This window comes from Anastrepha obliqua, chromosome 5 (genome assembly GCF_027943255.1).
Source record: "Anastrepha obliqua isolate idAnaObli1 chromosome 5, idAnaObli1_1.0, whole genome shotgun sequence".
NCBI classification, from domain to species: Eukaryota; Metazoa; Arthropoda; class Insecta; order Diptera; family Tephritidae; genus Anastrepha; species Anastrepha obliqua.
Genome location: NC_072896.1, coordinates 120,447,442 through 120,475,075, shown reverse-complemented (window position 1 = coordinate 120,475,075; position 27,634 = coordinate 120,447,442). Strand labels below are relative to the sequence as shown.

Genomic DNA, 27,634 nt, shown 5'->3' with positions numbered 1-27,634 from the left:
TACAACAACAACCATGTAAAGCAAAGTTTCGAACTTCAATGGTGGCAGGAAATGGCAACAGTGAATGACCAATTTTCGAAGAAAATCATCATGATGAGGCACATTTTACACCTCAGTGGATTCGTCAATAAGCAGAATTGCCGAATGATAATCCAAGAGTGATTGCCGAAAAACCAATGCACCCACAAAGAGTGACTGTTTGGTGCGGTTTATGGGCCGGCGGCATCATTGGGCCGTATTTTTTCCAAAATGAGGCCGGTCAGGCAGTTACTGTGAATAGTGTTCGCTATCGTGAGATGATAATGAACTTTTTATGGCCCGAATGGGAAGATATGGATGTGAACGATATGTGGTTTCAACAGGACGGTGCCACTTGCCACTTGTCACACAGCTAACGAAACAACAATGGCTCTTTTGCGCGAAAAATTTGATGGCCAAATAATCTCATGTCGCGGCGATGTTAATTGGCCGCCAAGATCATGTGATTTGACACCGTCGGACTTCTTTCTTTGGGATTATTTGAAAGAAAAGGTGTACGTCGATAAGCCAGCAACAATTCAAGAGCTAAAGGATGAGATAATTCGGCACATTAACGGCATAGAACCTCAATTATGCCTCAGCGTCATCGAAAATTTGGGCCATTGGATGGAGGTGTGCCGCCGAGGCGGCTATTTATTTCATACGTAATTGAGCCATACCAATATAATCATAATAAAGAGAAATGACAATAATTTTCTTAAAAAAATTTTATTTTATTCAAAATCAACACCGGCCCTTGAAACTTAACCACCCTTTAGCTAACGACTTGAGCTTCCAGGTAGCTTCCTAAAATTTAATTTTCTATCGATTTAAAAAGGATCCTCGAGCAGGACGAAAGCAAAGGCCAGACCCGGGTACTCAACCAAAGGTGTCCAACGGAAGGTTAAGCATTTTTTTTGCAATCTGGCAGAAAACATCCAACACCGTCAGGTCAGCAGAAAAAATTGTAAAAATCAACGCGATTTTTTAATCACTTGAAATTTGCACATTATTATATCCATTCCAGGAGCTATAAAACTGCATTCTCAAAAAATTCTGAGTAAAATTTGGTGAAAATTTGCTGAATTCTTACAAAGTCTGAAACTTGATTTTTTTATGAGAAAAAACTGTTTCAGATTCCTGTTCGGAGTTTCAAACCCATGCACACCCAAATGATAGTCACGCAGAAACGCATTCGGCGGAGGTGAAATTTTGATGACCCAAAAAATAAAATAAATTTATACTTGAGTATCAAAAAACCCACCCCCTCAATGCGTCCAATTGAATTTTCGCAACCAAAAATGACGAAGACTGGATGACCGTTTTAACTATAGTTTAGCTAAAGTTATAGCTTAAACGAGAAACCAAGTTCAACTAGCGCTGAGAAAGCAATCATTACAATTTTGGTTATTACAGGATTGCAGGAAGCCAAATAAGCATTTCATAAAAAATAGCAACTACTCAAGATTAGAAGAATTGTTTTTCCGCTGGAGGAATTGCCGATGAATAATATTTTTTATATATTTTTTTACATATTAAAATGGATAAAAATAAAAGGAAAGCTAGGCGCATGTCTTGTAGTCAGTATAGGAGAAATGTTTTCTGCATGAAATATAATTTAATTAATACGCACTGGTCTGTTACAACAACTGTGGCTAAAAATTCAACTAGTTCCGGTAACAAAAAATTTTGGGCGATAAAAGTGAGCCGGTGTTGATTTTGAATAAAATACAATTTTTTAGGAAATTATTGTCATTTATCTTTATTATGATAATATTGGTATGGCTCAATTACGTATTGAACAAAATATCGGCCAAATGGTCGCCGCGGTCTCGGCGGCACACTTCCATCCAATGGCCCAACTTTTCGATGACGCTGAGGCATAATTGAGGTTCTATGCCGTTAATGTGCCGAATTATCTCATCCTTTAGCTCTTGAATTGTTGCCGGCTTATCGACGTACACCTTTTATTTCAAATAACCTCAAAGAAAGAAGTCCAACGGTGTCGTTGACGTTTAGGTGTGGTTCACATTCAACATCGGCCTTTGAAATTTAACCACCCTTTAGTTTTCGATTGTCACACCCTTTCAGCAAACGAGCTATATATCTAGGTTTAGCTAACAAGACTGACGCTTTAATGTCTTTTAATTGCAAATCATAAGTATTTATATACTTATTATAACTTTCAATATACATCTCCCTCTTTCCCTACAATGCTCCATGCGAATATTGCATTAATCGAAATAGTGCTGGAAGTGTTCCTCTGTCAGCTCTTTCATGACACATGACCCTCTGAAGCTGTCTCAGACTCAAATGTCATTTCACCCTGGGAAACAGATGTGTGGCGCAAGCACACTGGGTTGCCGTACTTGGCTAGAAACCTTTTGACAGTTAATGGGCAAAGAGCCGGTGCATTTTATTTAATTTTTTTTTTGCCCTATAGCTAAACTAAAAATTAATGGCGTCCTCCACTTAAAATATTTACAATAAACTATTTTTATCTTCTACTTACTTGAAGGGATGACCCTCAGGGGTCTTCTGTATGGCCTGCATCACTGATTTGTAGATCCTGAAGCATACTGTGCCGGCTAATGTCAGTAATGACAGGTAGGCGAAAACACTAATGACGGAGAAACATGAGATGGCGAGGAGGATGACGAGACCAGCACCAAAGAAAATACCAGACTTCTTAACATCTCGCCAATAGATCAGAGACTCCACTGCAATTAGAAAAAATGAAAGTAAGGTAATTTATGAAAATTGTTTTTATAAAATTGTACGTAAATTGCAGTAAGAGATTCAAAAATATTCCTGGAATTATATTTTCCCTCTTCAAATATTTTTACCGTATTTTATTGTAGGCGCAATGAGTTTTTGGAAGTGAATTTTTTTCTTTTTTTTTCAATTAAAAAGTGAAATATATAATATTTATGTATATGTATATGGCGGCCGCCGTAGCCGAATGGGTTTGTGCGTATCATTCGGGATTCAGAGAAAGCACGTAGGTTCGAATCTCGGCGAAATACCAAAATTAAGAAAAACATTTTTCTAATAGCGGTTGCCCCTCGGCAGGCAATGGCAAACCTCCGAGTGTATTTCTGCCATGAAAAAGCTTCTCATAAAAAATATCTGCCGTTCGAAGTCGGCTTGAAACTGTAGGTCCCTTCATTTGTGGAACAACATCAGGACGCACACCACAAATAGGAGGAGGAGCTCAGCCAAACACCCAAAAAGGGTGTATATAAAAAAGTGGCGCACAACTAATCATCCATTTTAATTTTTATATAACTTTTTACTAAATAAAAAAATTATTTAGGTTGATGGCAATTCTTATTTTGACCTTTACGCACTCCACTGCTTGTATGTTTGCATACTGCAGCTGTCTAGTTCACAAGTGTCACATATGATAGCAAAAATTATAAATCTTTCAATAGGGTGATTAATTTTGCGCCACTATAAATGGCTCTTTTTGCACCAAAATTATAAATTTATTATAATATATGTTGCCGCCAAAATATTTCGGAATAATATAAAGATTTACGTGGGGTGTACTGTTTTGAAAATAACTTTAAAAACTCCAAATCTTTATTTATACACTCGAAATTGTATTAATAAAATTAGCTTTTAAAAATATTCTCCCCAAAAAATCACCTCAGATGATGGAAATATAAAATATCAGAATAGAAATTTAAACAAATTTTTTCAACCGAATCAAAATCTCACTAGTTTTGGAGTTATTTTCTAGCAGATTCAGGTCCAGTACAGCTCACGTAAATCCTAATATTTTTCAAAATATTTTGGCGGAAGTCTTGAAATTAATTTTAAAATTCGAAGAAAAACAGCACCGATATTCTTTTGTATGCAGAGTGATCCACCCTGTATATGTACATATATATGTATCTATATATATGTATTATATTAGAATGCTAAGTTTCGCTCCAAAGTTTGCCTGAAATATTTTATACTGAAATTATTTAAATCGATTCGATAAACACAAACACAGCATGATTCAAATGAAAACAAATTTCCACTAATTAATAATAAGTAAGGAAAAGTCACACATTTTATGTGCACTTGTATGTATGGCAGTGTGTATAAACAATAAAGAATTTATAATTAAAGAGATTTGATGAAAAAATCGTTGCCAAAATAAACATCAAGGCTTTCGATATGAGAATATTGACGTATGCACACATGTGTATGGATATGTTTGAAAGAAAGCACAGTCGCAGCAGCAAAAACAAAAACTAAAAACGAAAAACACACATGCACACGCACACGCACACTAAAAGGCACAGCAATAGAAGAAATCGTTGAACAAAAATATCTTAAGCAGAATGCGAGTAATTATGCAATACAATTTTCGCATAATTTTCCTCAAACAACGTACAAATTTTCATTTCACTTCTTTCTTCTAATTGCACTTTATTGAATCGGCAGACGTGCAGTGGTGAGCACTAGCATCCCAAACACAACAACAACAAGTTCGATAACGGAAAAACAGACATATGTATATTAGTACAGCGAAAACATACAATAAATGACTGTTACAACAAAAATAAGAATAAATTATTTGAATTCTAATTACATTTCGACATTTTGACGAATTGAAATTTTTCTGCAATGAGAGTACCGAACGGACGGCACAACTAGCTACAGGTTTGGTTTGTCAAAAAGCTTAAAGTCAGAAGAGGAATTTCTAACTTCTACTATATTTGTTTGTACGAACTGCAAACGCGCCGATACAGTAAGTAATGAACTAAGCAAATAAATGTAATATTAGAAAAAATTTCGTGCGGCAATAAATGTGGCGGTAAGGAAGCAAAACGTTTTACTGGCCACTTGATTGAAATATTTTTTAGTTCAAAAGAGAATTTCTAGAGAACTCATATTTTCCATTTTAGTTTAGCAGTAAGTAAAACAGTGGGTGGATGAGGCACATTGGCAGCTGAGTGAGTGAGAGAACGGAAAAAACGAAAAAGAGAGGAAGTGAAGTGAGCAGTGCAGTGTATTTTTGGGCTGAGGAAATACTTTATTAATAAAATAATTATTTCGGCAGTGCACATACAGATAGATAGGTAAGGTAGAATGGCAAGTGAGAACAAACCAGAGTGTGGGCGGGGGTCTGCGAGAGGCAGCACAAGTGAGTATTTGTGTTCCGCTAGTCCACTACAACTAACCAATACTAATCCCCCATTGGCCGGCAAGCTGTGAGTAACAATAAATTTATTTTGGTCAAAAGCAATTAATGCAACAAAAAAGAAATGGTGGAAGAGAAAAGCGGGCGAATAAGCGGGCTATAGCTGGTGTTTTGCCTATTTTTTATGCAATATTTATTGTCGGAAAGTGTGTTAACAATGTTTAGAAGGGCTCCACCGGTAGCACAAAGGTTGGGAAATATTTCTTATTTTTATAAAATTCAAATTGTAGCGGCAATGACTGAATAGGAACGCACCAATTTTAGTACCAAAAGAATGCATTAAGTTTTTGAGGAGAGAAGTTATAGACAAATATTTATATACAGCTCCCTACAACTAATTAAAAGCACTTGTATACCTGATAGGTGGTAAGCAATTTGACTATGAAACATTTCATAGGCAATTTATGAGTTGGAGTTTACGCTGTACCATTGAGGTCAAGCTAATATCATCCCACTTATGCCTTAACTTAAATATGAATGTGTAAAAATGAAAATGTTGGGAAAGTTTTTTTTTTCTCTTATAATATTAGAGGGTTTGGATTCTGATGATAATCTGGGCTTTGATATAGCATAGAACATCCAAAGGTTTACAAAGTCAACTATTTAGCTCAAAATAGGAAAATTTTCCCATTCATGCTTATGACGTAAGCGGTATGATATCATGAGCAAGAACTAGTGAGCTAAAAAATTTTACGCATATAAGACTCACTTCCGCCAAATATTCTTGGTTTTGTGGTTGGGCGATAGAAAATTTATAAATTATGACGCAATAAAATTCACATTTCAGCAAATAAAGAAATTTTATAAAAATAATTGTCTAAAATTTAATAAGATTTTTCAAGCTGTTAGTTTTTATTTTTAGCATCAATTACAGCTTGAAGCCGGTGTGGCATCGAAGTGACTAAATTTGTTAACTCTGCAGAAGTTATATTGTTCCAAGCTTCTATTAGTCGTTCTTTGAGTACTGAAGCGCTTGAAATCGTATTTTTTCTAATTTTTCGATCTAAAATTTCCCAGACATGTTCAATAATATTCAAATCTGGGCTTTGCGGTGGTGTATTTAATTGCTTGGTGCAAGGTAAAGCAGCTCATAATGTGTGCTGTGTGCTTTGGATTGTTATCCTGTTATCCTGTTGAAAGACCTAACCTGGACCAAGCTCCAAATCATCCACCGAAGATTTCAGATTGACTTTCAATAGTGATTTGTATTTATAACGATCCTATTACCTTCAATAAATACTAATCTTCCAACTCCAGATACAGCAACAGCTCCCAAAACCATTACATTACCGCCACCACGCTTCACTGTTGATACCAAATTCTTCGGACTCAGTGCAGTATTTTTTTTCCTTCAACACCTTTGCTCTTCCATCGCTACTGAATGTATCAAACTTCGAAGTTTACGGCTTTTTCAGAAATAAGAGGCTTTTTTCGTGGTGTTTTACTATGAAAGCCGTTTTTGTTCAAAGCTCTTTGAATTGTTCTTGGATGTACACACTTGTTGGATGAGCTTGCTATATTCTCGGCCAATTTCGGAGCAGAAACTTCTGGATTTTTGTCCACTTCTTTTAGAATCAAGCTGACGTCTCTGCGAGATAGTTTACTCGGGCGACCACTGCGCGGCTTATTTTCGGTGGAACCACTATTTTTAAAGTTTTTGTGTGTTGTTTTATGTTAAAGAATGGATTTGTTTTAGTTAAGTCGATTAGAGATAGATTTCAAATGAAATTGCATAAACACATTTTTAAGCAAAGTGTTTGTACTTTCTAAACTAGACTTCTGTCATCCATTGTATGTTAAATAAATTATAATTTGTCCGATCCTCAAATAATCATCCCTACTTATGAAAAAAAAATTCATGAAAATCACTTAATTTTCACGCGTTCAAAGTCTGATTAGATGACACTCTTCCCTCCAAAATACCTACCTATACCACCAAAGCTTACACATACTATAAATGTGTATGTGTGTATGATTAAAGAACAGTTTGCCTAAAGAACATTACTTAAAAAGAATTTGTTTGTAATCCGCCATATCAAAAATCCCCACCCATGTAATATTAGAACCCAGTAGTTTTGCCGCCATGGCTACGAGTATACACATACATAGGTACGTAGACTCTTTTTATACTCACAAATATAATATATAAATATACCGTAATAACGTTCATATATTGTATACAATAGACAAAATGAAAAACGATTCAAGCCTGAAGCCTTGCTGCTACAACCAGTAAAACAAAGCTTCAACTGTCTGCTACATAGTTTTAAGGAATTTGGTTAGGTTTTAGTATTAGTTACAAGTGGAAATTAGAAAATCCAGTAGAAAGTGTACCTACATTTAGAGACCGTAAGTAAGACCGAGCAGCTTGTATAAGAAAAAAAATTAAGAAAAAAAGAAATGAAAACGAAAAAATAAAGAAAAATAGAAATGAAAAAAAAAAAAAATAAAAAAATCAAATAATAAATTATGCATTATATACAGGGTGAACGATATGAAGTGTTACCAACTTCACACTGCTTGTATCTGTAAAACAGCTCATGACATCAACGGCAAAATTGTTCTCATGACAGTTCAATATATTATTTATAAGCCATCAAACGCATTTGCGTCTCAATTTTGTTGAATTTTGTTTTTCTGTAATGGAATTCAAACGTAATAGTGTGATTGCGCTTGCACGTTCGTGGCGAATTTCCTAACATTGTGTTTTCTGATGAAAAAAATTTCCCAATTGAGTAGTTCATAAACACTCAAAACGACCGTGTTTACTTGACCGAACGCTCATACGAGAATTTGAGCCTACGTATGGCCACTCGAAGCAATTTCCCATCGCAAGTAATGGTCTGGGCCGCAGTGACTGCTGATGGACGCTCTCCAATCGTTTTTATCGAGCCTGGTGTCAAAGTGAATGCGACTTATTATCGGGAAAATGTTTTAGAAGCTGCTTTAGAGCCGTGGACACGCAAACATTTCGGTCGTAGACCATTGACGTTCCAACAGAATGGTTAAAAAATCATGTCCCACACTTCATTTCGTTCACACAATGCATTTCGCATTCACCAGACGCAAATCCGATGGACTATTCCATCTGGTCCATTTTGGAGAGCAATCCGGGGACTAAAAAATATGCCAGTATGGATGCACTGAAAGAAGCGATTATACGAGAATGGGCCAAAATACCTCAAGAGCACATTCGTGCAGCTTGCAACTCATTTTTTGACCGTTTGAAGGCTATAGTCAAGGCAAAAGGTGGTCATATTGAGCTAAAGTGAATATATGTTAAAATTGTAATCATTTTTGAACAATTTTGTCTTTGAAATCAATAAAAACTAATTTCACACAAAAAAGTTATGGTGTTTTGAATAGGTAACACTTCATATCGTTCACCCTGTAGTTTCCAACTTTAAAAGTTTTTGGAATGTTAATTTTTATAACATGTTTTCTTTTTTTAATAGCTTTTAATTTTATTTTGTGGATATTTGAATATGAAATATTTTTAAATTTCTCTTTCACTATATCGAACGGCTTGCGTCATTTTCGAGCAGTCAGATCACATATTGAATATTAATGTATTAACGCATTTCGTAATATTTTGCTTTAATACCGCGATAGGGTGCGTTCGTTTGTGCATAGTGCTGTGAATTTATATAAAATTTCAATTTTTAAAAACTTTTGTTTATTTAGAATTTTTATTATTTATTTATTTCTTATCTATTCTCTTCTTAATTACCTATATACTTATATTAAAATATTTATATTATAGGAGGGCGAACATTTATGCAGATTAAAGTTTAAATAATAAAAGCAATCATCTATAAATACATTCGCATACAGTAAAACCCACCAATAGTAAACTAACATTGGTCTTAAATTTATAACCATCCATTATACATTTGTACAGGGTGAGACTATATAGCAATGCTAGTTTTTCCAAATTGCTATGTTTCAGCAGCTGTCAAAGTTGTCAATGTCATGCAGCTGTCAAAATAAGCAGTACATTTGGCATTGGGTTAAGTTAGGTTAGATTGAAGCGGTTGTCCATTGTAGGACACACTCAGGCTCACGGCCCATTGTGATGCCGCGTGGAGAACTAGCACTTATGCCTCCTGAAACCAATGTGTACTATTCAAAAATTTTGCAAGATCTTTAACTTCGACAGAGCCGAGGTCTTCTAATTCATTAAAGGAATGTCCGCGCAAAATGGCGAGTCTACGTCTGGATAGAGCAGGACAGTGACACAGAAAGTGCGGGATCGTCTAGACAACTTCTGCAGAAGTCATGTGTTAGCACACCCATTTACTGGACGTGCCTACCGATTAGGCAGTGCCCCGTAATAACTGAAATCAGTGTGTTAAGACTGTGCTTACCTCTTCTTAGTAGAAGTTCTGTGCGTTTAGCATTGAGAGTCGGACACATCTGTCGGGCGATTTTGCAAGTGGCTTCGTTACGCCATCTTTCATTCGCTACTCTTACAATTTCCTTGCGGATACGTAGTCTACATGTTTGCAAGGGTATACCTATGTCATTGGCTATGTACTCGTACTCATCAGTCAATTTGGTACGATTTTCGCTAGTTCATCGGCTCTGCAGTCCCCCTCAATGTTGCAATGGCCAGGAAGCCATGCTATCCATTAGGGGAAATGACTCAGCCATTTCGTTTGGCATTTCATTATTTTAAATTATTAAAAAATATCAACGAAATTCTGGCTCAGCTGTAAAAACGCAAATCCGAATTTTTCGACTAAAAACCAAAGTCTCGGACAAGGTCAATTTTTTTCGTTCCTACGACAGTCGGTTCTACGTAACTGAAACGACCCAGCCAAGGGCTGCCACTTCAACAGCATTCCCCGTATATGTATGGGGAATGTTTATGCTGCTACAACAACAACAACAGGTCCATTTTTGGCTCTGCGGCTAAGTCAACAAGCAAAATTTTAGTTTTTAAAACGAACATAATTCTCGAGTTTTTGACAAAGCGTCAATGCATCCATGAACACTGTTCGGATTCGAACGAAATTAATCGCTTAAGAGTTTGAATAACGTTGGGAAATATGGAAAATTATTTCCAAAGTCAATGTCGTGCACGCACAAACAGTTAAAATCATATTTTCTGGCGAAGCGCATTTTCATTTCGTCGGCTATGAACTGGCGATCAGAAAACTCGTGGTGAAACCAATGCATCATTCAAGAATGACGTTTTTTCAACAGGATGCAAGCGACATAAGAACGAGTTCGAGACCAACACCCGAGACGGAGTATTGCCGGAATAGAACCGCACATATTGGAATTTTCCTTCTTCTTAATTGGCGCGATAACCGCTAACGCGGTTTTGGCCGAGTTTAACAAAGTTCCTTTCTCGTGCTAACCGGCGCCAATTGGACACACCAAGTGAAGCCAAGGAATTGTTAATCGAAAATTCGACCGACGCTTGAAGTACTGTCTGCGAAGCTGATGTGCTACTTCGTACATAATTGCATGAATCCAGTTTCACAATAAAGCCAGAGTCAAGCTGATGTCTCACAACGATGTTGTGTGATGTTTTATTTTAATTTATTTTCCGAATGTGCCAATCTGGACACCCTATACCAGTGGAGAGCAAACATTCCATTTACTTTGTTCTTGTTTTAGCATTTTATTTTTTTAATGAGCATCGAATTTAAGGACAATTCAAGTACTTCTACAAGTGGTCTCAATATTTTGCATACACCTGTATGCTAATGTGAATTGAATTTTGTAAGCATACAACTTTTATTTAAAGCAGTATTTTGGACATTCTCTTGTAAACAAGCATAAAAGAGTCGTAAACTGATACTAATTCAAATTAATCATCAATTCAACCAATCAAAATTTCTTGCATTAATCAAATGCTGGCCTTTGGTAGACTTTCTAAGAGTTTCACAGTTTAGTATGCATTGCATGAACACCGACCTGCCAAACGTAATGTTGGATTTACGAAATGCAAACTTTCTAAATTGTCTTATAAATATCAGCAGCGTATATCTGTTAGTATACGTAGAATACATTAATTAGAGACAGTTTACAGCCATTTCACATTTTTATAATTGGGGGGAAAAAAATCTCTCTTGCAACACCGATAAGATGCCTATCTTCAAATTTGAAAAAAAAAAACGGCCTGTATTTTTTAAAGTTCCATACTTTTTGTACATAGAGTTTGAAATGGTAAGTTTGAGATGGTTTCCCAGAGAGGTCACCCTCGGACGAAGAAATAGTTTTATAGTAGAGACTGCAGGCATGAAACATAACAAATGGTCGCCCCGGTACTGATTGCGCTCGTTAATCCACCTTTCGGTTACATTTTGGCACAGTGTCTGTTAGAAAGCGGCACAATTCTGGTAGTGGATTTTTACACTGTAGCAATACACAAAAAATATAACTTTTGTATGAATGTTTCTGCTGTTTTTATTCGTCAACATTTGACTTTGAATTTCGCAAGCAAAATTCAATTTATCCTTACACCAGAGGTAAATTTGCCACCTCATTTCACCACGGAGGGATTGGCACAGAGGCTTTGTGTGTGCAAGTGCAGTTTTATATGGCTAAACGTTAATATTTACATAGGTCACTGAACAAACAAGAATTTTGTACGAACGACGAAAAAAAATCGCGCTAAACTCAAGAGGCAGTCACAATACTTGTATGTATTCGCACAGTTTTTAAGGGGATCCGGTAGTCTAGAAATTTCAAATAATTCATTTTTTGGTTTTTCGATATTTCGAAATTACAGTATCTTAAGAATATATTGCGAACTTTTCATGCGGAAATTCCTAATACTATATCTTCTACAGCCCATTAACTAGGTAAAGTGCGGTCCGCGCGCTCCTGTAACTCAAACTTTAAACTCATTTATCTCGAAACGACTTTTTCGGCCTGGTGTTGTCAAAAAAAAAAAATAAAAATAAAACATAAAAACTATTCAACCGAATTTAATTATGTTTGTTCACAACATAAAATTAAAAAAAAAAAAATTTTTTCCATTTTTGTTTGTAAAAGAGGTTAAATAAAAAGCCTAAAAAATGTAAATATCGTTTTTCATTTTTTTATTGTAAAAAAATTCCTGAAAATACCCTAAATTTTCGAGCTCTAGATCACCGGGACCCTTTAAGTAAATATGCACTTTGATATGAAGAGTGCAAATTTGAGGTTTCTTAGCACATATCTCCAGAATATTGTGTCGAAATTTCAAGCACTTCGGAGCAAAATTAACGAAATTATGAGTATTTGAAAATTTGAGCGGTCTTTGCTCCAGAACAGGTTTCTAGGTTGCTCAACACTTAAACATGCTTTTTCTGAAACTTGTTCGGGCAAGTTATGAAATTCTTTTCCGAGTGAAGTTCCCTCAAAATTTCAAGGACATTCACTGGAGCAACCATAACTCAAAATCTGTTGCACCAAACATTTTGAAATTTTACGCAGTATTCCTGTATATACATTTGTAATTCGCCAAACCTCACTGGAGTTTTTATTATTATTATTTTTTTTTATATATATATTTTTTTTTGAATAGCAAACAGCAAATGAGCCAATTTTTTTTTTCGCGAAAGTTGGTTGTTTAGCTTCCAATTGCAACGAAAAATTTAAAAATTGAGAGATCAAAATTATTCTCAGGGGATCTTCTATTTGTTTAGTAGTACTTGCAGGCTCTGTGGCAAGCTCTGAACTTGCCATTGATGAGTTACTCAAAGAACTTCAGAAGGCTTCAGCAATGCCATTATAGTTGAATTGTATTGTGTTGTGGCAAGAGTTGTAATTTTAAATGAATCTTTCTTATTCTTTGTTACGTTTCAGCCAAGAGACTCCAATATTTAGCACTTGTTTTATAATTTTTTACAATCAGTTCCTCTAATTCAATATGACTTTGTGGGATCGCAAAATCACCAAAAAAGTTTGACACTTCTTTTTATAGTGTAAAAGTCACTCTTACATGAAATGAAGCTGGACTTTAGCATTTTTTCCATATCAAGCGCATATTCGACAGATATTTACATGGATGAAAACAGTCAACATCGTATAAAAAAAATTTTAAATCAAGGCGATTTTTAATTGACTTCATACTCACATTTTCTTATATTATATGATAGTAAGATTGAATGGGCTATAAAACTGCATAATCAGAAGTTTTCTATTTAAGAAGTGGGCACTTTTGATAAGAAATTTTCTAACTTTGGAAAATTTATGATTGTAGGTACAAAGTTTGGAGCTTTGATTTATGAGAAAAAAAATACCTCTCGAATGCAAGCAAAAAAAAAGAACCTCTCAGTAGGTTATAGATTTGTTTGTGACAAAGTCTAACTTATCGTTGCGTCAATCTGAAGCAGTTTGAAGAAAAAGTGGTGTTAATTTATCCAAAGACACGATTAGAGGACGTTTACTTGCAGGAGACCTCAAATTTTGGAGCATTTTTCAAACTAAAATTGCAAAAAGAAAAATATTTGAGGTTATGTAGCATTGCAACTTCTTTGAAAAAAAACCGCTGCTCTCATTAGCATACATTGAAAAAAGACTTGCGTGGGCTAAGACAAATTCAGGACGGAATTGGGCAAACGCAATATTTACTGGCGAATCTTCCTTTTAGACGCATCGTTGCATACGTCGGTTCTGATCCACTGCTGAAAATCCACAACATTCAAGGAACTGTTAAGCATCCTCGTAGGGTGCATGTTTGGAGCTGTTCTCCGAAAAAGAATTGGGCCGTTTATTTGTATTTAAATTTGGATGCAGTTTTGATGAATAAAATTTACCAAAAAGCATTATTACCGACAGCTGCAAAGATTTTTGGAAGAATTAGGCAACCTTGGATTTTTAGAGAAGTCAACGATTGAAGTAGAAGTTGTGTAGAGTGGAAACAGCAAAATGGGATTGAAGTGTTGTAATGGTCGCCTTCACAATCGCCTGATGTCAATCCTATTGAAAATGTTTGGGCAATACTAAAGCAACAACTCAAAGGAAAACAGATAAGAACTATCACAGAATTATCCAGGCAAATTCAGCTGATTTGGAGCCGATTACCTCCACAACTTGCGCAGAAATTAACACAAAGTATTGTTCGAAGACACAAAGCTTGTTAAGATTTAACAGAGAAACTATAAGAAAAATGAAAGGGGTATTAACTGGCCATTGTTTAATAGGTAGCCACGCTAGAAGATTAGGACGCCCGTACCTCGATTTCTGTAGAAGCAGTCTTAATATAGAAGAAGAGCAAACAGTCAGACATCCTTTATGTGAGTGCGAAAGCTTAGCTACAAGGAGGTTCCGCACTCTTGATATGACATTTTTGAACTGATATAGCGGACATAGCGCATCTAAAAGTAACGAAGCTTTACTCGTTTATTAGAGCAACCGGATGGTTTGAAAGGGAACCCATGGTAAGGATAAGCTGGAGTGGTATCACAATGGACCTACGAAAGGTCTAAGTGTGTCGTTGCGACAGCCACCCTACCTGCCTACCTACCTATGACTCGAAGATTTGACGCTATTATGGCTAATGTTGTGACTATAAATTTCATTGAATATAAGGCGTATAAGAAGTAATAAAAGCCTATACAATGCAGTTTGTTAGAATCGCATTGGTCAAATAATTTCTAAGTTATGGCGGTCACGCTTCTATTAAACAGACTGTAAATTAGCTGCAAACTTCCTGTTAAACTTGAACTTGTTTTGCTTGCTCTGAGTACGTCAAAGGCAAACTTTAGAGGTGTTGAGTTGAAAAGTTTCAGTTTCAGCTAAGACCACGAGGCAATTTGTGTAAATATTTACGCAAGAAATAATTAAAATAAATACAAGGAAAATATGATAAACTACAAATAATGGCATTAACAGCTGTTTACAACGCGCTTTTCAAGCAATTTGAGCCGTATTCTACACATTTATGTGGCTTTAAATATGAAACTTGTCTAGTGTACAAATTAATTTCCCATTTTATGAAACAAACCCAAGACATACTACCGGTATGTCACGCACAAGTACTTGCCAACAAGGCAACTGATGCGATTTTCAAAAATTTTGCATTATTATTCATAAAAAATATTTGCTTATAAGCAAAACAAAAATGCTTTAAGTGCACTAATTAGATTGATTAAAAAAATTAGCATAGGGTTGTAATTTTCTTTTCTTCTTTATCTGTATTACCAAAAAAAAAAACCAAAGTTATCAAAACCCAAGTAGATAACTGCTGTTAAATAACTAAATCGCCGTCTGTCTGCTCACTGTTTCATTATCTGTTACCAAGTGGCAAGCAGGCGGAGTGACACGATGACGTCGACGACAACGCGAATACGTACGCGTGTGCATGCGTGGCAATCAAAATCCGAAAAGCAAATCAAATTAAACCAATTTGAAAGTTTATTACGAAAAAAAACGAAGTGGCACAAGAAATGTAAAAAACAAAAATGTGAACGGAAAGATAACAAACTTGAAGGGGGAACAGTGAAGAACCAACAACAACCGCAGCACTTGAACGTGAAATGAGTGAACGTGTTTTTGGCAAACGTATCTGTGTAGAGGTGCATATGTATGCATGTCGTACGTAAGTAGATATGAATCGAACAGCGGTGATGAGTGGGGGCCACGTTGACAATTTGAATACCACAACAACAATGCAATACGATGACATTTCGTTTTTTAGACGGCCCTCTTTTTGTTCGAATAAAATGTAACGCATGCATTAAAACCCAATTTTTATTTTAAATAATGGAAAATATTGGTCCATGTATGTCAAACTTGCAAAGGCAAGCACTTTATTACCTGGTCCACGTTCGGGCAGTTTTGTGATATTGCCATTTGAGTTGGTGCGTGAATAGCGCTTATTACCACCAGCCATTGTTTGTTGTTTTATTGTTGTTTATTTATGAGGGTATCGCAAGGATGTATGTAGGGTGGTTAGATTACAGTTACACTTGTAAGCTTTTATATTATGGTAGTCTCTGCGTTCGATACAACTTGGCCTAAGCGGCGCCAGAAACAGGAAATTGCGTGTTAAAGTATAATAATAAACACCTCCAATAACTTTTCTTCCACCAAATGCGTCAGTCTTAATATTTTTTTATATATATGTACGTATATATTTTCTTTTTTTCAAGCTATTAGTAATTAATTCGCGAGCTATCGTAGCGATTCTGCAGACCGCCAGACGATTTTTTTACACCGACGTGCACTTGGAGACTGAACTAAACAGTAAGTGAGTGGCAAACGATGAACGACGGCAGCAACGTCGCACAACAGCAAAACGCTGAACGCTGAAGAAATTCGAAACTAAACTCAATTGAAAGCCGAAAGAAAAAATTTGCTGCTTATACTGGCGCGCAGCAGCAAGCTGCTTGCTTGCTTGTTTGGAATTCGTAAGCGCGCTATTCTGTTTCTTTAGTCGGTTTACTATTTACCCTCTTTTATCTTCCTTTGCCCTTTTCTGGATTCTCACAAAATGTTCCGCTTTTATCTTCCTTTCGTCGTCAAAACTGCAACATGTTGTTGATGTCCCAACAAAAGTTGAAACAAGTTTTGAGTTTAAAATGGTCTCGCTCAGTGTTGCTTAACACTCTACTCTGCACACATTAACTTTTTGTATCGGCTTGCTTCTCCATAACATGGATTTCCAAGTAGGTACTTTACTCTGCACGCCGATACCCAGCGGGAGAATGAATGAGCGAGTGTAAATACTTTTAATTGAGTATGACGGCAATAAGCTGATTAATGGTATTGTTTGCACATTTACAGTGGGCTTCAATTAGCTAAATACGATGAACAATTGGATGTATGAAAAAAAAAACCTGCTGCCCTGTTCAGTTAAAGAAAGATTTACATAGTGCGAAGTGGACTTGTGTTCCAGTATTTTCTTATAAATGTATTGAAATTTTAACTGAGAATAACGGCCTTAGCCTGCAACTGCTTGTAGCGACCCAAAGACGAGTTAAAAAAATAAAATAAAAAATAGAATAAAAATAAAAAAATAGAATAAAAATAAAAAATAGAATAAAAAAAATGCACAACAAAAAAAGTTTAAATAAATAAAATTCACAACAAAAAAAATGTTTAAATAAATAAAATTCCAAACAAAAAAAATTTAAAAAAATTAAAGAATTTAAGGGGGTGGTAGGGTTTAGCGCTAAAAAAAAACACTTTTGTTTTTAATTTTTTACAGAAATATGGCTTTAATAAAATCAGTTGCATGTTATTGTACATCTTTTCAATAAGTTTTCAAAACATATTAATAATAAAATATTGACAAATAAGCCCATGACAGAGTTTTTTTGGAGATATGTTTTTCGAGAGGTGCTCTGCGGTGCCAATCGGCATTCGTCGTAGAATCATCTGAAACCAAAAAAGTCGAATTTTTCAGTTAAAGTATGACGTAATGCTCCCCCCCACATGTATAAAATTCTTTTTTTTCATTTTTGTAGTTTTGGTGGCAAAAAAAACGTAAAACGAGCATTTTTGGCGAAAAATTTCGCCATATTTGTAAGTGAAAAACAACCTTAAAAAAAAAAAAAATAAAAAAAAAACAGTGTGGGGGGGAGGTATTTTTGATTTAGAAAACGTGTGCCAAATTTGAAAAGAATCGGTTGAATAGTTTCGGAGTTGTGATTGGCACCGACTTTTAAGAAGTCGTTTCGGGAAAAACGCGTTTGAAAAAATGACTCTGAAAAATTATCTATGCTCCGCATTCGAGGTAGAGTGCCTACAAAGGCTATAACTTTGAGAGTTCTGCTCCGATCCACTTAAAATTTTGACACAACATTCTTGAAATGATTTACTATAAGATGAGTGAAGAAAAAAAAATTCGATTTTGTGACCCTAAGACCCAAAATTGGGAAACATTGAAAACCTATTTCCAAAGTGGTGAGTCTTCTTCTTCTTTTCTGATTTTCACATCGGTGGCTACGTCAATAAGCAAAATTATCGGATTTGGGGCTCAGAAAATCCACACGTTACTGTAGAGAAGCAAATGCATCCACAACGAGTCACTGTTTGGTGCGGTTTTTGGTCTGGCGGCATCATCGGGCCATTTTTTTCGAAAATGAGCGAGGAGCCGCGGTTACAGTAAACGGCGAGCGTTACCGTGACATGCTCAACGAGTTGTTTCCAAAAATTGAAGAGGATGACATGGACGACATTTGGTTTCAACAGGACGGTGCATCTTGTCACACTGCCAAAGTTACACTCGAACTTTTGGCTACCGTTTTTGAAAACCGAATAATCAGCCGAAATTTCGATATCAATTGGCCGCCTCAGAGCTGTGGTTTAAGCCCGTTGGACTATTTTTTGTGGGGAGCCGTTAAGGACAAATGCTATGCGAACCATCCAGAGACGATTGATGCTTTAAAACACGAAATCGAAGTTGCCATTCATGAAATTGGAGACCAAACAATCGAAAATGTGCTTAAAAATAGAGTTGATCGAACGGCCTACTATAAAGCCAGTCGTGGCAGTCATTTCAACGATATTATTTTTCATTCATAAATGACAATATTCCATCTTCAAAATAAAAAACAAAGTTGGAAAAAATATTGATTAGTTTTTTTTTTATAGCCGATTCAAAAAGCAAATTTTACATGGCCCACCCTATAGATTTAACATTAATTTAACGAAATCTTTTTGGTTTTTTAATTTCAGAGGATCCAGTTCAGAGATATAGTGGTCACCGCAAAACGTATTTTTTGACAGGAGCTCGCGGACATCAGCTGTAGCTCCTTTCCAAACAAATATTGTTACTAATACTAAGTCTTAAAATACAGTTAAAAAATAACATAATATGTGTAAACATTTTGGATCAATAAATTTAAAAGTTTTCTCAGAAAAAATTCTGAAAAATTTGCTTTTTCGGCCTTCTAACTGTATATAACCCTTTACCCTCAGAACCGGCAAAAAACCATATCTAAAGATAAAGAGACTAAGTTGAATTAAATAGGCAATTAAAGAATAACAGACTGCTTCCACTACCAACGCAAGTTAACTTAAGAACTCAGTTAAATTTCACTATTAGTTTGGGAAAAAATAAATCTATTATTTGTGAGTCAAATTTTTGCGCAAATAGTTTAAAAGTGTTTTATGGTCGTTCTTTAACTCCTGGGCGATGCTATGATTATTAATATGTCGGTTAACCTCGATTATTTCTGTAATTTTATCGACTTTTTCCTCATTTTCGACATCATCGACATTTTCTTTAATATCAAAATTGCCTGAACGGAATCGACGAAACCGAAATTGCATTAGCTATTACAGTATCGGCACTGTCAAATCTACCGAATTCCATTGTTAACACCCTGTAACTCACAACTGAATGGAACAAACTAAAAACAGCAAAATTATTTTTTTTAGCATGAAATGTCACCTTTTTCCCCAAACCATATTAAGCGCCTTCACTGTTAACAGTTGATTTCATTCGTTCAAATCTGAGGTTTGCTGAGCAGGGATGTGTAACAGAGCTGCCGGAATTTTTATGTTAAGAAGCTCATCTGCAAGTTTCACGTTTGTAACATTTCTTGTTTCCAAATAACGACCATTGCAACCAATATTTATTTATGATAAGATACAAGTAAATTTCTGAAGAACTTAATAAATCATCCCCTTTTTGTTTGCATAATTATGGCTTTGGTTGCGCCTGAATGCAACTTGTAAAAATGTTTACATTTGTTCACTGTTAGAAATCCTGGACGCACGCGAAGAAAAATCACTATAAGTTATGAGAGACTAGGCGAAACACATCTTTGATGTTATATTTACATAAAGATATCGAAACAGCTGCAAAAAATTTGAAATTGGGCTAATTTCTTTCTTTAGAATTTAGAAAGTAGAATGTCTAAAAAAATGATGATGCGAAGATTAGCCTACTGTGCAGTAATATCAATGTAAGCTCAAGTTGATTAATCAAAGGCATGTGAGAGAACCAACACTCTCAAATTGTTCAAAATAAACACTCCCTCCGACTGTCTTGATAATAAGCAATATACAAATGCTATGAATATACACATAAGTGCATTGTTTAGGGAATTAATACTTTTTTCGCTCAAAAAAATCTCAGCAATTGAGTGAAAAACTCTAAACAAATAGTATAACTTGTTTCAAAAACCACCATTCACCCGCACACTCATCGGATGAGAAGCAGGTGGAAGAAACCATGAAGCATGAACATGAGCTCATAATAAGCAGCACCTACATACATACGAGTATAGTAAAAATGTTAAGACGAGAAGGGGTACGACCGTACGCTACTTCACCGCATTGCGACGTGTCATTGCGATGCCACTTCAACAGCGTGTTGTAGTTGCAGTATTGGTCTACAAACGGTAGCCACTACGAGTATTTGCGCTGTTGCCCATTTGTGGAGAGTAACAAGAGAATAAATACACACATACAAATGTGTAATTGGTGAAATGAAATGTCTACAAAAAGTTGAGTGGGGTTGAGGGTGTGAAAATGTGATTCATTTAGAGTAGAATAGAGAATGAGAGCACACTTGCGAAATTCGTAAAACAAAAAAAGGGGGATTAAAAAAACACAAGACACATTTAAATGTGTAAGATGTTTATATGGAAACCTCACGCCTAAATAATATGCGTCATTTTGAGACCGGCATGAGGACGATATGTGAGTGAGTAAACGGGGCTTGATAAATGACAGCATTTAAGCGCACTGGGGTCGCTGAGAATAATGAGCTCATATAATAGGAGTGAGTACCTCTCTTTGGAGGGGGTAAACTCAGTTGTTGTGAAAAATATTGTGAAGTCATTATTGTTTTTAGAATATTTAGTGCGTTAAAAAAACAACAACAACGCAAACGAAGCAATAAAAAAGCAACTGTATATTATTTCAGCAAGTTATTTCACAATAAAATTAAAAATGTAATGTCATCATAAAAAAAAACCAGTAAAATAACTTAACTATAAAAACGTTTCTCTATGTTCTAGAGTAGTATGGTATATGACAAATGTTCTCCTTTCCCTGCATATTCACCTCCAGTAAAAATTAGCACATACGCAAAAACCGACTAGTCTTATATTACTCATTTCATGAATGACTTCAAACTGGTTTCAAACACAAAGCAGAGTGGGGCAGTTAGTGATAGATTTGTCTGCAGCATCGCCGACTTCAATAGCGTGTTTTCAGACTTTTTTGACAGGGAAGAACGCTTGATATTATAACAAGTTACACGGCTTTCAAATTCAGTACAGTTCGACATTTCTTAACGCAAAAAATTAAAGCAGCCTAATAGCGTTTAAAAATGGTGAAAACTTGTTTCTACATTTATAGTAGTCTGCAGTAAAAAACTTACGTTAGATCTCCTGTTTTGCCGCCAAGCCGTGCTAATTCACAAGTGACTCATCAAGTAACGAAGCATTATGAAAAATAAATTTTTATTTTAACTTGTTGACCGAATACACTACGTACGTATGTCCTTGTATGGGAAATGTTTACGTAGCTACAACAAAACAATAGCAACAGGAATACTCATGCAAACGAAGAGCTTGCACACATTTATTGCTGGATATTGTAACAAAGGGTGGTTAAATTTCAAGGGCCGATGTTGAATGTGAACCACACCTAAACGTCAACGACCCCGTTGGACTTCTTTCTGTGGGGTTATTTGAAAGAAAAGGTGTACGTCGATAAGCCAGCAACAATTCAAGAGTTAAAGGATGAGATAATTCTGCACATTAACGGTATAGAACCTCAATTATGCCTCAGCGTCATCGAATATTTGGACCATCGGATGGAGGTGTGCCGCCGAGGCCGCGGCAGCCATTTGGCCGATATTTTGTTCCATACGTAATTGAGCCATACTAATATTATCATAATAAAGAGAAATTAGAATAATTTCCTAAAAAAATTTATTTTATTCAAAATCGAAACCGGCCCTTGAAACTTAACCACCCTTTACAATGAAATTCCTTTCAAAACTACTTAACGAAATATTTTGGTATGATTTCTAGAAGATTAAAGCTTCTTACAAAATCAGTTCGCTTCTAAGATTTTTAAGTTTGTTTAAATTCTTTGATGCTATGGTAATTTATACGTCTTCTTCTTCTTAACCGGAATATGAGCCGCAGAAAGCTTACCTAATAGCACATAAATCGAGTCATATTCCCCTTGCAACCCTGCAAGTCTGCTCAAAGAGAGGAGCAAAATCTGGTCAACAATAAAACGATAGGTCATTAAAAAAAAACAACAATTACAAAAATTAATTACAGCCAGAATTGATAGCACCCACAAATTTAAAAAAAAATATTTTTTTGGTTGGGCCATCTGACGAAAACTCTTTGTTTTAATATACTTTTTCGGAGGTTTGAACGTTTGTAGAAAAAAAAACTGTGTCTTGCAAATTTTGTATTGACCTTGAAGTCTGGACTTTAGGTCGAAAAAAATGGTATAGGTTTAAGCAAATACTTACTCGTAATTTTACATTCATTTATCAGATGAAAAAGTTTTGTCATTGTCATTTGGAATAAGATATTTTAGCTGCTGGAAAATTGAATATAAAAGACCTGAAAAGTTCTGATAAATAAAAATTTGCAAAGAAAAAATTTGTAACAAAAACTGATTACACAAAAATGAACTTGTTTTTCAAAAATGAGGAAAAACAGAGAGAACAAAAAAGTTAATGTTTTGCTCAAAACATTGAAAAAATAAATAAATAATTTATCCCAAAAAATGTCTTACTGTTTTCCCCTCTTATTTGAAATCGCTTTGGTATTCCCCAATTCTGTTATTATTACTCCGCTAAGTTCAGGCTGAATACGCCCAGGCAGAAACTAACATGATCATAGACTGCGTTGGCTTCGTACATATATCACCAACACAACCTCAGTTTTTTCATAAACAAACTGTTGTCATGACCTGGTCACGTCAGCCAATCAGCAGATTCTTTCAACTTCGCTGAGAGCCGGCTAACAGTGACATTGGTCTCACCTCCGAATTCTTTTTCACCATGAAATAGTGCCATTTTCTAGTGTTTAATTTTCAAGAGATCATAAAAGGAGTTATAAAAGCATATAGGAAACGCAAGTATACGTACTTTTGAAAAGCTTCAGCAGCTACAAGAGCAGCAGCAGCTTCTTCAACGAAAAAAATAAAACAACACCGGTGCCAACGAAAAAATAAAATAATAATTAAGCGGAGTGTTAGACGCAAAAGGCGTACAAGGTAGCGCAAAATTAATCATCAAGCAATTTGGTTTCCGAATAACTATTTTAGTACAAAAAGTTTATCTACTGATGGAAACCTTTATTTTGACCTTTACCCGCTCTATTGCTTGTCTGTTTCTGTACTCCAGCTTTCTAGTTCGCAAGTGTCAAATATGATTGACGTACGTCGCCATGTGCACAAATTATATATCTCCCGATATATATAGCTGCGCATATTTTCTTACACGACAGAAACGAAATTATTTTTTAAGAAGCAGAAATCTGCGTAGATCTTGTGGTGCCAAGGAGCCAAGGTGGTCGCTTCTTAAGGCATCAGTGCCAAAGTTCTCAAATCTGATTCGTGCGAAGGCCGGGCAGACGCATAGAAAGTGGTACGCCATCTCATCCTCCTCTCCACATGTTGGCGGCAGCGTGCACTGTTTGAGATGCCTACCTTTTCCATATGTTTCGCCCATCATCAGTCCAATCAGCTGCCTACAGTCCCTTTTGCTTAAAGAAAAGAGGATCGGACAGCGACAGTCGGTCGGTCATGACCTGATTCTATGCCAACTTTGAGTCATCACACCTTTTCGAAGCTAACACATCTGGGAAGGCCACTCACTATCCACCACCTGGGACGCGCACGATGGGAGATCAGGCAACTCCTCACGGGCAGGAGAAAATCCACTGAGGCCGAAGAAATTTACTTCTTCTATTTAATCATAAAAAAATGCACCATACAGACTAGAAAAAATACGCATTAACTAAAAATTAAGTTAATTTTTTTTTCAATTGAATCGTTTCCCCCTTTTCTTTTAGAAACAAAAATCGTGGATATGCGCTTTATGAGCTCTTTTTTAAGCAGAAAGGTGCTAAATATCATATTGACCGCGAACCTGTGGATTTTCTGAACGATGTGCGAGATGAAAACTTTTCTCCGAAAATAGAACTGCCCCCCGGTATCATGAATCATGTAATAGATATCTCTTTTCTGTGACACGACTTGAAATTATTGGTATAAGCGAATAACCCAGCAACTACAACCAGTTCTGGAGATAAGCATCCCATGGTGGTCTTGTCTTCGAGATCAATAATGCAAGGAAACTTTCTAACACTGCAAAAATCTAATATGTACTTCCGTTTTCTTCAAAATCTTACTAACATTTGCGTGTTTTTATTTCAATTTATAATCCTAAAATCGGAAGGCAAAAACGTATTTCAGAAGAAAGAAACAAATTTCAAATAATACGTCGATAATTTTCTCATCGCCTAAAGTAACAGCAGCGTCGGCATGCTGCTGGACTGACTTAAAAATTGTGAAGAATTTAAGTAGAATGTGACAATTACCACACAAAATGGCATCGCCACGTAAAAGTACTGTTAACAACATTTGATGTGGTTCGTGTGTGCACTGCAAGGTATGGGTATCTGCACACAAATATACTATAAACATACATACATTCATACACACATCTGTAAGTGGGTATAAAAATAGGCCTTTCTGCTTAAGGCTGACCACAACTGAACGGTCAATGAACGCCCAGCACTGATGTGGACTCTTGGATCGATGTAATGATTACTGCTGTCTATGCAACAAAGAGTAGCTGCAAGCAGTCAATTGCCGCAGAGGTTAATGGCAGCGGTTATCTAGTGGAAGTTTGTTCTTGTTTACATCGTACATACAAATAATTAGTATTTTTAGTACTTATGTGCACATTACATTAATATATGCACACACACACACACACACACACACTAGTATAGAACACGAAGTTCAAGAGCATTTCAAACTGAGAGACGATGCTGAACAACAACACTTTTAATATAGTAAAATAAGTAATTCGGCATTGAAATCACCGAAAGCTTTTTACATTGCCGGTATTCAGATCGAGTTATAATAACAGTATTCGGGAGTACCAAAGCGAGTTCATGCAAGGTGATAGCAGTAAAACATTCTTCGAATTTTTTTAATATTTTTGCGAACAAAGTATTAATTTTTTTGTTTAATCTTTGAGGCAAAAAATTAACTTTTTTGTTCCAAGTTTTTCTATTTCTTTTTTTCGTTTTTGAAAATAAAAAAATTTTTTTGTTAAAAAACAGAAAAAAAATTTCCTCATTTAAAAAAATTCCGCGGATTTTTTTCTAATATATTTCTGTTAATCGCTGTGACTATGCCCCGTGATAATGGATTTCTTAAACTCTTCGATTTATATTCAAATAATATAAATTCAGCAAAACAGTGAAAAATACTGTTGTTGTTGTTGTAGTAGCATAAAGATTTCGCATGCTTGTACGGGAAAATGCTGCTGGAGTGACAGTCTTTGGCCGGATATATGTATATACGCTATTTGCAAATCGATGGAATCGTCGGTGTTAATAAAAAACTTAAGAAAAAATCTGAGAGCCGTTTTTTAAGGATGATAAAATAAAACTTTTTCTCCAAAAATTAAAAAAAAGGTTTTTTTTAGCTAAACAAAATTGGTCACCCTATCGAAAGTTTTATATTATAAATATATACTTTATAATTGGCACGTACACCCTTTTTGGGTGTTTGGCCGAGCTCCTTCTCCTATTTGTGGTGTGCGTCTTGAAGTTGTTGGAGGACCTACAGTTTTTTGCCATCTCCGTACAGCAGATAATTTTTTATGAGTCGCTTTTTTATGACAGAAATACACTCTAAGGGTTGCCATTGCCTGCCGAGTTTTATATTGCCATTTGTAAAAATTAAAAAAAAAAAATTTGTAATGTTGAAAAGATGCCAAGGTATCTTTACCAGGCCTTTTTTTAACATTGATTGAATAAACGCTCCGGCTCTGAAAGTATTCGATGCGGTACCAGCTGGTGGTAGCAGAAGAAGAGGAAGGCCTCCTCTGCGTTGGAAAGATCAGGTGGAGAAGGACTTGACTTCACTCGGTGTGTCCAACTGGCGCAGGTTAGCACGAAAAAGAAACGAGTGGTGCGCTTTGTTAAACTCGGCCAAACTCGGCTATAGCGCCAATTAAGAAGAAGAAGATCGAATAAACTCACAAAGTTATTAAATGTTTTTCAAAATTCTTTCAGTTTTCTTCTTATGATCAAATAAAACTTTTTCCCCAAAAACAATTTTTGTTTAAGTACAAGGTGACACAAAAGTAAACACTCTATCGGAAGATTTAATGCCATTTGCAAAAATTAAAAAAAAAAAAAACAAAATTAAAAACTTGTAACACTGAAAAGAAGCGTAGTTATGTATTTCTCTTTAAAAACTTTTTACCAAAATTTTCAGCATTGCATAAATTCACATAATTAATAAATACTTTCAAAATTGTTCCACTTTACTTCTTATTCAACTCAAACCTACAAATAAAATAATTTTTAGAGTAACTTGGATCACTTCACATCGAATCGCTCATTACCGAAAAAGTAAGAAACATAAGTGCGTACAGAAAAGAAAGCATACCGAATACCGAATTGTAAAGTTACCGCATTCGATCTGAATACCCCTATTGAACATCCTCAAATAAATAAGCAATTAACAATTTGTATTCACTGCTCATTAACTTCACAGCATTAAACCTTCACACACCCATCCATAGAAATTACGTTAAATAAAAGTTATTGCGTTTCAGTTATTATTTTGGGTATAACGCCTAAAAAGTTTGTTCAACATTCTCTAAAAATGACATCATAATCAAGTGTGTGAGTGTCTATTTGTAAGGTTTGGATACAGTGTTGGGGTGGTTTCACACCACGATTATTGCTGCTACGTAGCGCGTACATATTGACAATACATATGAATAAATCATTTAAGTAAAGGAACAGCGTGTTTCCCCTGAACAGGCACAGTGCTTGCAAAATGGCTTTGCTTGGCTTTTATTTGCTGCAAGAGAGGAGTGCGATTACTGTCGTTATATATTTGATGCACTACTACGAAGTTTCTAACAGTACAACTGTAAGGTGACAATTGTTGATATAGTAAAATAGGAGAAATGGTTTCAACCTAGCCAATCAGCTCGTCTGTCATGCTAACATAGCACGGGTAAAACTTGTAACAGCAGCAGAGAAGAGAAATTACCGAAATGCAAAAATGTAATATTTTAACTTGTGGGAAGACAATCTGGGAGGAGATTAAAGCACACGTTGAGAAGACAAAGTCTTTTAAGACCAAAAAGGTCTCAGCAGCTGTAAAAAAACACTAATTTAAAGAGATTAGTTAACAGAGCGCTTGAGCTGAAGAGGATAATTTTTAAAAATGTTCAGAATATTAAGAGTGTATCGAAAACGTTTATACTGAAATTACCAT

The 27,634-nt window shown here is 35.6% G+C and overlaps 1 protein-coding gene across 6 annotated transcripts in view; it reads right to left on the bottom strand.

Moving 5' to 3' along the window:
* Positions 1 to 27,634, bottom strand: part of LOC129249346 (reticulon-1-A) — a 91,152-nt gene that overhangs the window by 1,805 nt on the left and 61,713 nt on the right. For 4 of the 6 annotated variants that reach the window (XM_054889110.1, XM_054889109.1, XM_054889111.1 and 1 more), the window contains one exon: positions 2,531 to 2,738. In XM_054889110.1, the coding sequence (XP_054745085.1) occupies positions 2,531 to 2,738 (208 nt within the window). Of the gene's footprint in view, positions 1 to 2,530; positions 2,739 to 4,606; positions 4,764 to 15,979; positions 16,402 to 27,634 lie in introns of those variants that run through there. The other 2 variants (XM_054889112.1, XM_054889114.1) reach the window with 2 other exon arrangements.